A 12,445-nucleotide genomic window follows, 5' to 3' on the forward strand; every position below is an offset into this window, starting at 1 on the left:
TACTTTAAAGACAATGTTCCAAGACATGACAAACGTATAAAGTGCATGATTGTAACAAAGTTCTGCCTGGAAGGAAACAGCATCACACTTTGGTCAACTAAACTGTTGACCAAGTTAATGATATACAAGCTATGAAACAAAATAAAATTTAAAAAATGAAAACAGGTTCTGCACAGCATTCCACATAGGGATAGAGAGAACAGAGAAAGATAGATAAACTTCCAATTGTATCTCATGGTCTTTTGAGATCTCAAATGTTTACAAGGAGTGAAGTGCTTATGGGACAATTTCAACCATGGCTCAATAAGTAGCACTCTTACCTCTGAATCACAAAATGTTGGATTAAGATCCAATTCTAGGGCACAAGTTCAAAAATCAAGATAGACGCTCCAGTGGAGTACTGAGGGAGCGTGACACTGTTGCATGTGTTGAATTTCATGTGACCTCAGTGCTCAGGTGGATGCAAGAAAGACAGGAAAGATGTCATGGTGTCTTGTCTAACATTTATCACGAATAAAAATTTTCTTAAAAACCTGGTCATTATTACACTGCTATTTGCAAAATGCAAATTGGCTGTTGAATTTCTTATATTACAACAGTGACTATCCTATAAAGAGTTTTGAAACCTTCAGTAGTCACAAAAAGCATGATATGAATACAAGTTTTTCACTTCTTTTGAATGTTGTAATATGGGGGCCTTAGCAAACAATAAGGTCGAGTAAGCTTTCACAAACAGGAATGACCTTGTGGAATTGTAGCAAAAGCAGAAAATGTTGGAGAAACTCAGGTCTGGTAGTATCTGCGGACAGAAAATAGAGTTAACATTTTGAATCTGCTTTCACTGGACTCAAAATGTTAACTCTGTTTTCTCTCCACAGATGCTGCTAGATGTACTGAGTTTCTCCAGCAATTTTGGATTTTTGTTTCAGGTCTCCAGCATCCACAGTTCTCTGTTTTATCATGGAGTGTGGAATGTAGCACAGTAGCAAGCCATTGATAGATAGCTAATCTATCCATGCCAGTTCTTTGCACAAGTAATCTGGCCAGTTCCATTTCTCACCCTCCTTTCCCTGTAACCCTGTATTGTTCTGCAATAATACAGCATTCTCTCCGTCTGCTTAGAAATGCTCTTAGAAGCAAGAATGCTGCAAGCTGAGCTAAGCTGATCAAAATTCTCTGTCTACTATGACTTTATAATCCCAAACATGAACAACAAAATAAACAAAACCCCTGTAACTTACTTAAGAACACAGAAAAACATAAAACCTGAGGCCACTTTTCCGCAAATCTTTACAATTTCCCCTGTCCCACCTTTCTCTCAATTCATTGAGTCATCTGAGGAAAAGTTCACAAAAATGTGTCCTGATTTTCTGGGATCAGTAACTAAAATATTACAATGTCTATCCATCCTAGTATCTATGCCCCAGAAGGTACCAGAAATTAGCCAGCAACATTCAGAAAATGTGCAGTTAAGCACTCAGCCTTGGCTCATTCCTGAAGAAGGGCTTACGCCCGAAACGTCGATTCTCCTGTTCCCTGGATGCTGCCTGACCTGCTGCGCTTTTCCAGCAACACATTTTCAGCTCTGATCTCCAGCATCTGCAGACCTCACTTTCTCCTCAGTGATAGCATACTCACCTTTGAGTCAGATCGATGATGGTCCTCTCAAAACTTGAAAATATTCTAAGTGGATACTTCAGTCCAATACTGAAGGAATGCTCCATCGTTGAAGGTATCATCTTTCAGTTCAGTGGTTGAACCAAGGTCTCATCAGTCCTCCCTGCTAGCCTTAGTGCATTGCAGCATTTGAGTGAGAAACTTCTCCCTCTTGTCCTCATTCAAATATCCACAGAGAGTAGATGGCCATTATTACATATCTGAATGTGCAACCTTGCTGCAAACTACATTACAATAGTGAGTACACTTCAGTAATATTTAGTTAGCTTTAAGATAATCCAAAGGATGTGAAAGTTGTATAAATCTAAATTGTTTCTTTGTTTTGATAGAGAAGCAAAGGCTGTTCTCCTGAGAGAGATAGCAAGGTTAAGAGATTTAAGTGTTGAAAAGTATGTGGCTAGAAAAACACAGCAGCTCAGGCAGCATCTGAGGAGCAAGAGACTCAACATTTTGAGCATGAGCTCTATATCAGGAATGATGAAGGGCTTATGCGTGAAACGTTGACTCTCCTGCTCCATGGATGCTGCCTGACCTGCTGTGCTTTTTAAGCACCACACTTGCGATTCTGATCTCCAGTATCTGCAGTCCTCACCTTCACCCAGATTTATTTAAGTGTTCAAAATCATAAGAGTTCTCTTCAGACAGAGAGAGGCTGTTCCCATTTGATGGAGATATGAAGAACTAAAGCAAATCAATTTAAGGTAATTGGCAAAAGAACAAGTGATGACTTGAGGAGAAGTTCTTTTGCACAGTGAGTGATTAGGAGCTAGAATGCATAGCCTGAGAAACTGGTGGAGGCAGAATTTTTCCTGGTATTCTAAAGGGAATTTGAGAAGCATCTGAAGAGGAAAACAAAATGCTGGATCTCTGGGATACAGCAGAAGAGTGATAAAAGCTGAATTATTCTTACAAATAGGCCAAAGAGTCTCCTGTTTGCTGTTGCCATTCTATGATGCAATAGTTTAAGAAATATTTCAACATTATCCTGTTGTACCGATTATTTATTATGTTTAATGCATTTTCTATTGGGTTTGATGTAACAGGTTGGCTGGATGCAGGGCATTACGGAAAATCCTGCATATCAGACTACATTTCTGTAATGTTGTTTGGTTTTTGATTCTTTTCCTAGACTGTATAAGGAACAATTCCTCCTGCTCAAATATGGGTTTTATCAGAAGGGTGTTGTTCTTCTTTGCTGAAGTTTTGTCACCATCCCCTTCCATCCTAAAGGGATATATTCCCAGGGAATCTGATTCCACTCCTTTGTCCATGCATCCTTTCTTCATGTCAGCCCTTCTGAGATCAGGAGTATTATCTTGAAAAGCCTCATTGCAGCTTATCTCCTAGCTGAGATCAGCTGAATCAGGTTACTGGTCACTGTAACTTATGGGGTTAATAGTTGTTATGCAAACAGCTAGTTTGCATCATCAGAGATTTCAGATAATGGTGGAGCACAAGGAACTAAGATGTGGAGGAAGGAAGCTCTAATGGGGTCCTGTTAAACCATTTCTCTGTAAAAACCAATAAAAATTCATATGTTTGCAAGCTTGGTAGTTTCCAGCCCTCATTTGTCAAAAGTACCCAAACATTATATTTGTACACGACATCAAGGTCTATGAACCCTCGACTGAGGATTCTAGCAAACGCTGATAAAGGTGGGAAAATGAAAAACTGTTCATCTGGCACAGCTCAGTCAACAAAACATCTACAGCAGTAACTGGTGCAAACAATCATTACTAGATTACCATGTCATCCAACTAGAAATGCACAGTAAAACAGGGAAAACCTTACCCCTTCCCTATTTCCTACCACATAGATGGGCCTCAACCAACCCATCTTCTAGGTAACTTAATGGCACAGGAGGTAATCTATTCAGGGTGCATGCAGGATATTACATTATAATGAGAAAGATCTCCAGTACTTTGTTGTCACCTAATCACCATTATCTTTATTAACAAAGCATGTGTGGCTTTGAATATTTCCAATTGATCAGTTGCAGAAAAATTTCAAGTTGACTCATTACACTATGAATCTTTGAAGTAACTCTAATGCTAGGACTACACCAGGATGTTTCACTTCTCTTTGAGGAAAGTGGAGAAGAAAAGGGAGAGAGGTACACCAAGGATGGAGGTGGTCAATCACGAGATGACATTTTACAGATTAATTTAAACTTTCAAGAAAGTGTGGGAAAGAATGTTAAGTAAAATACCACTGATATCAATTTTTAAATTCTTTGAAGATAGTGTGGAAAAGGTCAGGATTGATTACCTCACTGAGAAGAATCAATATAGTTTTCACAGAAGTGACAGAGAACAAATTAATTGGTTTGTTTTGCGGATGACACCATTGACTCCACAATAAAAAGAACTGGATGCAACAACTCCAATGTTGTAGAACTAAGGTTGAATGACTGAATCATGTCTGGAGATAAGAAAGCTACAGATCTTAATAGTGCTGTGAGAAATGCTGTGATTATGTGACTAATCCATTTCAAAGATGAAATTCAAACTAACCCAATGTAATAGTTGCCAAATCTGCCAATGCGTTTTCCACTATTATTTACTATTAAGCTACATTCCCCAGTTAATGTACGTCTTGGGATTTCTACAGTTCCGTACACTACAAGATCAGCCTTATTAGTAACCTCATGAACAGGACTCTAACCATTTGTTCATGGTGTAAACTTTATGCTGATATAAGGGATATCAAAACTCTCTTCCACATTAATGGTTATCCTGAACAAATCACCACTTGCTGCATATTGCCCAGATTCATGGATGTGCCTGAAGCCGTCACTTTTGACAGCACAGGTGCCTAGTCACTCTCTGATTACAGTGGAAAGAGAAGATATCTCAATTGTTTGAGCAATGGGTGAAGCCCCCTTGACTGAGGACCATTGTCAAGCAAGGCACTGTCTAATTGCAAGGTGAAAAGCTAAGGTTGCCATTGTCCTGCTCCCTCCTTGGAGGTGGTTTAACCTGAGGGTCTCCATGCTTCAAGTGAGGGGCGAGCTTGCATAGTTGAGTCCTTCATGGTAACCTCAGCCGATACTGGAATTCAACTTGCGCTGTTCATGTCACTCTGTATCACAAATCAACCATCCAGTCAACTGAGCTAACTGAACCCGGAGTTGTGTGACTGCACTAATTTACAAGGCAGGAATATTGTGAGCATCCAGGTAGGCACTGAGTGAGTGAGCACTAAGGGAGCAAGTGTGCAACCCTGAGATACAGCCTGGTCCAATCCATGAGCTGGGTGCTTGTCCCACGTGCGCAAAGTGTCCTTTCAGCAACCTTTCAAAGCTACTCGCTGCTGTTGCATGCAAAGCACTTGTACTTTCTCAGCATCAAGTCGATCAGATAGGTGCCAGAAGAATCTGGAGGGGTTGGCAATTATTGAATGCCTGTGTCCACTGAAAATGAGTACATGTGACTGCTGGCTATGGATCATGTTCTGAGATGCTATTGAGGGATGAGGATCAGGGAGATTCTTCACACGTATAGTGGTGAGCTGAAGTCATCAGACACTCACACTGATTTCCATGTCAAGCACTCTAAGCATCGAGTTTGCTTGCAGCAGGTGGTAGAATGGGAAGCTACATATTGATGTGCAGTTAATAAGGTAATTAACAAATAATAATCTGCTGTAATAGGCAATCTTCTGCTCCCTAGACACCCACACCTCGCTTAAAAGTTGCTGTGAGTTGCTCTCAATATAGAGATAGGCCTCGGCAGAATTCTCACATAATTTGGTTACATCTTTCACCATCAGGACCCAATAAGATGTTTCCCCATGATTCTCTTTAGCATCGCCAAGTTCTGCACTTCTATACAAATACAAAAAGTTTCCTTAACAAGACATCAGAAAGTAAATACTGCCCACTTCTATATATAGGTTTTGCCCTGGAGTACAGCTCACTTCAATAAATCATTCTCTTCCAATGAACGGAGTAATCTTCCACAGATCACTCACTCAATTATCGCAGCCTAGAATCACAATTCCTGATGACACAAAACATCAATTTTCCTGCTCCTCAGATGCTGCCTGACCGGCTATGCTTTTCCAGCACCACACTCTTGACTACAAAAACACGTGCCTCCCTCAATAGAAGGGCAATAAGCGCAGCTCAATTTTACTAAAGTGCCAATAAATGGCATAGTACCAACAAACCCAGTCCCCATTCAAAACTGTGCTGACAGCCTGGCCTTGGTCTTCCTACTCTCCCCCATAACTGTCAGTCCCATCCCCAGCCCTCAGGTCCACTGTAGGTCACAATGCCAACTGAACCAGGGTACTACAACTGGCTTTGTAAACGAACATGGGTGCCTGGGAACCCTGATCTCCACTCCGTCCCGCCCCCTCCGATGTGGAACATCTCATGTCCCATCCTAGGAATCTGACAGTCGGTTACATTGAGCTACAGATCCATGCTGATCTCTGTGAATGGCTCACTCCTGCTCCTTCCCCAAGAATCCCGGGCCGGGCACGAATGGAGTCTGCCTGACTTTTCAGGGAGAAAGTTGGGGCAGATCAACTCTGCAGGAGGAGATCGTTTGGCCTGCACTCTGTGCTTTCCCCGCAATTCACCTTCGTCCTTTTTTGAAGTGATACCCCTCAGTAAGCAGAGAATAGAAGCCAAGGGCTCGGTAAATGTATGCCGCGTGATGAAGGACAGAAAATAACCGTGTCCTTCTATCAGACCAGACACATGTGTGAGGCAGCTCCCTCTCTGCTGAGCTCAGAAACTGTGGAGCCTCCCCTTTGCAAAGCTGCACATTTTGGTGTAGCTTTTAAAAAAAACTCTGGGCGTTAGAAATTGTATATTGCTCTACTGGAGATGTAAACCAGACAATGATTGGCTACAGGGTTTCTTTGCTTTCTCCCTCTCAGTGATATCTCAGCCCTCCTCCTGAATTTGAAGTTTCCTGTTTCCCCTAAGTACATAAACCAATGACTCATAGGCGCATTTTGACTCTCAGGCGGACAGAGAGAGAGAACTCAAAAGTTGCAGCAACGACAAAGCCTTCACTGAGAAACTTTCCTACATCTTGTTTTCTTGACTTTACATCCCTTCGGGCGCCATCAGACGGGCCCTTTTAAGCTATGGGACTAATGGATTCCTTCTGGGTCTTCACTTTATTTGCAGCCTCAGGTCTTTCAGACTTCCACCAGGCTTCCGGTAAGTTTTGCCGAGCGCAGTCCCGGATAGCAGCGCTCTGAGCGCCCGCCACTTGAAGCGGTTTCACAGGGGGAAGGAGTGGGGAGCGGTAAGGCATGTGCTGAGCCGCCTCGCTCTGTAAGCACCGCAGGGAGTGGTGTCTTCAACTCGGACATTTGAGGGTGGAGGAAGGCACTCGGTTCTGTCTGCTACCTTAGATTGTCATTATCAGTGCTGGAAATATCCACCAGCTGTCACTGGAGGGAGACGGGGCACAGGGAAGGTGAGAAACAGGAGTTGAGAGAATTCAAAAGAAGGACTCTTGTTGCTTTATTGCGTAGGTTTTTGTTAAGGCTTTTATGAAGGGCACTGAGTAAATTGGCATTATTGTAAAAGTTGGCTGTGTTGGCGTGGTTGTAAAGGTGGGCTATGCTAGACATTTATTCTATTGTAGGTGCATTTGGCATTATTGTCAAGATGGATTGTGCTTTGCTTGTTTGCAGTTGGGAAATTGGGATATATTTGGCTTTTTTGTGAAGTGAATGTATTTTTATTGCTGCTGTTATGGAAGTGGAATGTTTATTGGGATGATTGAGAGAATGGGCTGTATTTATTGGGTTAATAACAAAGGCTACATTTCGCACTATTGTGAAGGTGGATCATGGTCATTTGCACTTTTGTCAAACTAGGCTGTTTGGCTTTATGGAAAAGGTGGGCTGTATTTGTTAGCACTATGGACAAACCTGTTTACAGAAGTGGGCTGAGTTTGCTTTCTGATTTTCTTGCAGGGAAAACTTACCTTTTGAGATGAACTGCACTTATGAGCAATGCCCTTTGGAAAGCAGCTGTTAGTAGTCGATTCTGTTTTCTAAGATCAATTGATTTTTTTTTTAAGAGTGGAAATATGTTATGGCAAGACTTTGCAAAGCTGCACAAGACAGATTGCTAGAATATGTCATGAAGTTACTGTAAGAGTTTACATTCCTGTAGTACCTGGGTTTATAATAATCTTTTAAAGGCTGGAACTGCAACAGGGAAAAGTGAAAGGATGTCTCTATATATAACAGATGGCAAACTGAAAATTCCATAAACATTTCTGTTGGCCTGTCCTAAATAATTGATTTAAAATATGATTTCCAAAGTCAGCTTGATAGAAGTTCATTTATCTGCAGAAAGAATGGATTATAGCCTTTTTATCATCCTGCCAGCTCCGCAGACTGAGCATTGTATGAGAACAGCACACTGACCATATTGATCAGAGTATTTTGTTTGAAAGACACATTTACAACATGCCAGTTCCAATTATGTGTCTTCTGTTATTTGCAAAACATTTCCACCTGGTCAGCCTGTTAGTAGAAAGAGATCCATGGCACCTGTCTAACAGTAAAATACACATAATGAAAACGCCACCTCAATGGCCAGGAATTTGGGGGGGGGGGGGGAGCACAAAGGTGAGGTAACTTCTTTTAATTTAAATAAAATTTGCTTTTTTTAAAAAAAATATAAACCGAGGGGGTTTCCTTTCTGCATACAAAATTACAATTCCAATCTGTTTCAGTCGGGTATTTGTGCTGAGAGAATTACATGTTACTTAAAGTAAAGCTGCATCTTATTAGCACAGTCCCAGTGTTTTAGGTGCATTTGGGTGAGATGAGAAGACAATTTTATAGCTTTTGTCCCATGTATACATAACACTAAGATATTTGTGTAACAGACTAAGTTTGGTCAACTCACTTCCCCCAAACTTAACACCGTGTTTTTTTTCTGAACCGAAGATAAAATTGGACTTATCTGAAACTCTTCTGCCCTTGTCCTAACTTGCAGTAGAATCATAGAATCACTACAGTGTGAAAACAAACCTTTCAGCCCATCAAGTCCACACTGACCCTCCAAGCATCCCACCCAGACCCAATTCCTACATTTCATATGGCTAACCCACCTAGCCTGCAATCCCTAGTCACAAGACAATTTAGCATAACCAATCCACCTAACTTGCTCAACTCTGGACTGTGGGAGGAAACCAGAGCACCTGGTGGATACCCTCTCAGATACTGTGAGGGAGAGTGCAAATTCCACACAGACAGTCATCTGAGGTCCCTGGTGCTGTAAGGCAGTCCATCTCAGTGCTGATCACTGGGCCATCATGCTGCCCCCAGTTCTGTCCACTAAGTCCTGCTCAGCCATCAGCTTGCTGACCAATGTTGGTTCCTGGTCCATCAATGCCTTGATTTAACCATCTTCCCTATTTTCCAATCACTGTGCCTCCCTCTGTAATTTCCTTCAGCCACACATCCCTCCCTGATGTTAAATTGATCCAGCCCAGAAAGTCAATAACACAAGCAGACCCCAGACTTTTTCTCAACAATAGGTTTGTTTTCAAATACAACATGACACACGTCTGCCTGCTTGAACAGCCCCTATTTGTCGATGTTTCCTAATCAACCTGTTCAGAGATGTTGTGACACACCTTTGGAGCAGGTAGGACTTGAAACCAGGCCTCCTGGCTCAGAGGCAGGGACAATACCATTTTATCGCGAGAGCCCCGATTTGTATCCTTGAGCAATCAATAAAACAAATAAGAAAATAACCTCATTGCTCTTAGAAAGACACTGTGACAAAAAATAACAAATGCAAAACATCAAATTCAAATTAGAAACATTTCCAGGGTTGAAAAAATGTACTCCAATCCCTATGGTGCCCATCAGTTGTAGAATACCTCAAGTGCCATCGATGGATACCTCGTGCTCCCTCTGTAAGGATGCAAGGACATAACCATGACAGAGAGGCAAGCAATTGAGTCCAAGGATGCCCTAAATTCCACTTGAGCTGGACCTGTTACCTTGGAACTAGAAGCAGACTAATAAAAAGGTCCTCCAAGTCTGTCCATCCTTCTCCACCCTGAGTTGCCAAAGATCAGGAATGAAGTGCAGTAAAAGGTTAAGGAGCAGCCCCTTCACATAATTAAAAAGGGCTTCAATCTCTCACACCCTATATCAGTGTGAATTCTCAACTCCAATACAATTACAGGCAGCCTGGGAATCTGAACGGATTTAACCTACAGTTGCATGGGACTTCTGATGTAATGGCATCTCTGCAGGGTCTGAAGGCAGTATCTGATTGCTCTCCCTAAGCAGGGCAACATCTCAGCAGAGCACAGCCTTTTGTACTGGAGGAATTTGATGAGGTTTTTCAATATTTTGGTGATGTACGTATGAAGCTTCATCACTGTGGTCCCATCTGGATCAAACAGGATACTGGGGATGTTGAGCTATTTCCAGATTCCTCCAGTCACAAGGGTCGCACTGTCTAGGGTGTCCAACCTGGTTGCAACTGCAATGGAGTTGATAGGATCTCCATCCTAAAAGGAACAAGAAGATACTACCTTCCTTCTGTGGAGTGGCCAATTTTCTCCCAAGCTTCCTCCTCTTCAGGGGAATGGTACTTCCTCCCCAAGACTGAGGCCAGCCATCTCTTGCTAGCCCATGAAGGAGTGGGGTTACTTAATAAAATTAGTTAATTATGTGACACTGCAGAGCACACAGACATAGAACATAGAACAGTACAGCACAGGAACATTGACCCACGATGTTATGTTGAACATGACCCAAATTAAACTAATCCCTTCTGTCTGCCTTTGGTACTTATCCCTCCATTTCTTGCATATTCATGTGCGTCTCAAAACCCCTTAAATGCCTTTATCATATTCTGCCTCCACCATCACCCCAGTAGTGTGACTAGACACCTGCCACTCTTTTTTTTAAAAAAGACTTGGCCCTTACATTTCCTTTGATCTTTTCCCTCTCATTTAGATATTTCAACACTGGGGGAAAAAGATTCTGACTGTCAACTCTGTCTGTGCATCTCATAATTTTATAGACTTCTATTATGTCTCCGCCATCCTCTGCTGCTCCAGAAAAACAACCCTAGTTTTCCTAGCCTCTCCTTATAGCTCATACCCTCTAATCCAGGCAGCATCCTGGTAAACCTCTTCTGCACCCTCTCCAAAGCCTCCACTTCCTTCCCGTAATGTGGTGACCAGAACCGAATGCAATAGACCCTCAAGATTTTGCATGCAATTTTTCTTCTTCCCTTCACTGCAATCTTTAACTTAGAAGAACATGCACCAAACGTCCACCTCTTGGTATGAATGATGTCTTTGATTGTTCTTCTCTTTCTTCTCTCTGTGTCATTGATTTAAAATAAAGACTTCTCATTTCTTTCTCTCCATCCCTGTAAGTAGAGCCAGCAGCTCAGCACAGCAGACTGTGAAGCAGGTAGACCCAAATGCTGTTCTGTCTTGCAAGCCTCTGGCTCTTGGGTCACCAAGAGAGCCACAAGATGGAAGAAAGTGTTCCTGCAACCTAGAAACTAGAACAGTCTAGATTCTTGTGCATTCTCTGTTATCATTGTCGCACCATCGGTGTCCAGCCTCTAGATTCTAGGATTCTGTTCCCCTTCCTCTCTACCTTGCTTTTAAACACTCTCCTTAGACCAGGCTTTTGGCCACTATCGTGATAATGCTTTACATGGCTGCGTCAAATTTTATGTGAAATGCCTTGGAATGTTTGATGGCCTGATAGGTGCTACATAAATTCATTTTGTTGTTTTGAAGCAGTGTTACATATAGCAGGAACACATCCTTAACACAACAGTGGTTTCCTGTTAAGACAAACGTGTGAAAGATGCACAGGCAAGCATGTGGGTTTAGATGTAGGGAATTTACTATTCTACTTTGAAATATCTCTGGATGTGAGCATTGCTAGTCAGGCCCCTGAGATGGCATTACAACTCTGTGGCTTGCATGGCTACTTCTGAGGGCAGGTAAGAGCTCGCCATGTTGGTGTGGGGCAGGAATCACATACAGGACAGACGCTTAACAGATGTTTGGTCTTCCAAAGAATGTTAGTTAACCAGCGGAGGTTTACAGCAATCTGGAAGCTTCACCTATAAAACAGTAATAGTGGGAAAGTCACCAGCAGGTCAAGTAGCATTTGTGAAGAGAAACCGAGTTAATGTTTCAGGTCATTGAACTTACAGCAGAGCCTTTATGGTCACTTCAACCCATATCAGGGATCTATTTGCAAAAGAATTTTAAAACTGGACTTAAACTCGTCAATTGCAATGGTAAGATGTGAACCCATGAGATCTGCATTATTAGCCTGTGAATTACTAACCCGGTATCATAACCACTACATTTACATCTTCCCTTTTGGTGGGAAAAGATGGCTGTTTATTTGACACTACCTGCTTTCAGTTAGCACTTAGTTTAGTCAGCTTGGTACAGCTATCACCAACAAGTTGGAACAAGCAATATTCTTGTAAATACAGATAATGGAGTGTTCTACAATGGTTGACTGCAGGATGTACACCTTTTAATTTGACCTACTCAGTTTCTTGGGAAGGCCATTGGGAATTTAAAACTATATATAGTGTATTGTCTAATCAACCTGTTCAGATATGTAATTTTACAACTATGGAGAAGATGGGACTTGAACCCAGTCTCATAGTTCGGAGGTAGGGGCATTGCTCCACAAGGGCCCTCCAAATGTAAATGGAATTACTGGCTGTATTTTTCAGACAATCCAATGGACAATAGATTACGCGAGAGGC

At 42.0% G+C, this 12,445-nt stretch overlaps 1 protein-coding gene across 2 annotated transcripts in view; it reads left to right on the forward strand.

Annotated features, from left to right (window-relative positions):
- The first annotated feature begins 6,648 nt into the window (after positions 1 to 6,648).
- tgfbr2b (transforming growth factor beta receptor 2b) overlaps positions 6,649 to 12,445 on the forward strand; it is an 80,122-nt gene continuing 74,325 nt past the window's right edge. Inside the window, exon 1 of one of the 2 annotated variants that reach the window (XM_043719216.2) lies at positions 6,649 to 6,856. In XM_043719216.2, coding sequence (XP_043575151.1) covers positions 6,781 to 6,856 — 76 coding nt within the window. In that variant the 5' untranslated portion in view covers positions 6,649 to 6,780. The remainder of the gene's footprint in view (positions 6,857 to 12,445) is intronic. The other variant, XM_043719217.2, reaches the window with a different exon arrangement.

Source organism: Chiloscyllium plagiosum, unplaced genomic scaffold (assembly GCF_037043375.1).
Source record: "Chiloscyllium plagiosum isolate Xiang-an unplaced genomic scaffold, Cpla_swu_hap1 HiC_scaffold_34, whole genome shotgun sequence".
Lineage (NCBI taxonomy): Eukaryota > Metazoa > Chordata > Chondrichthyes > Orectolobiformes > Hemiscylliidae > Chiloscyllium > Chiloscyllium plagiosum.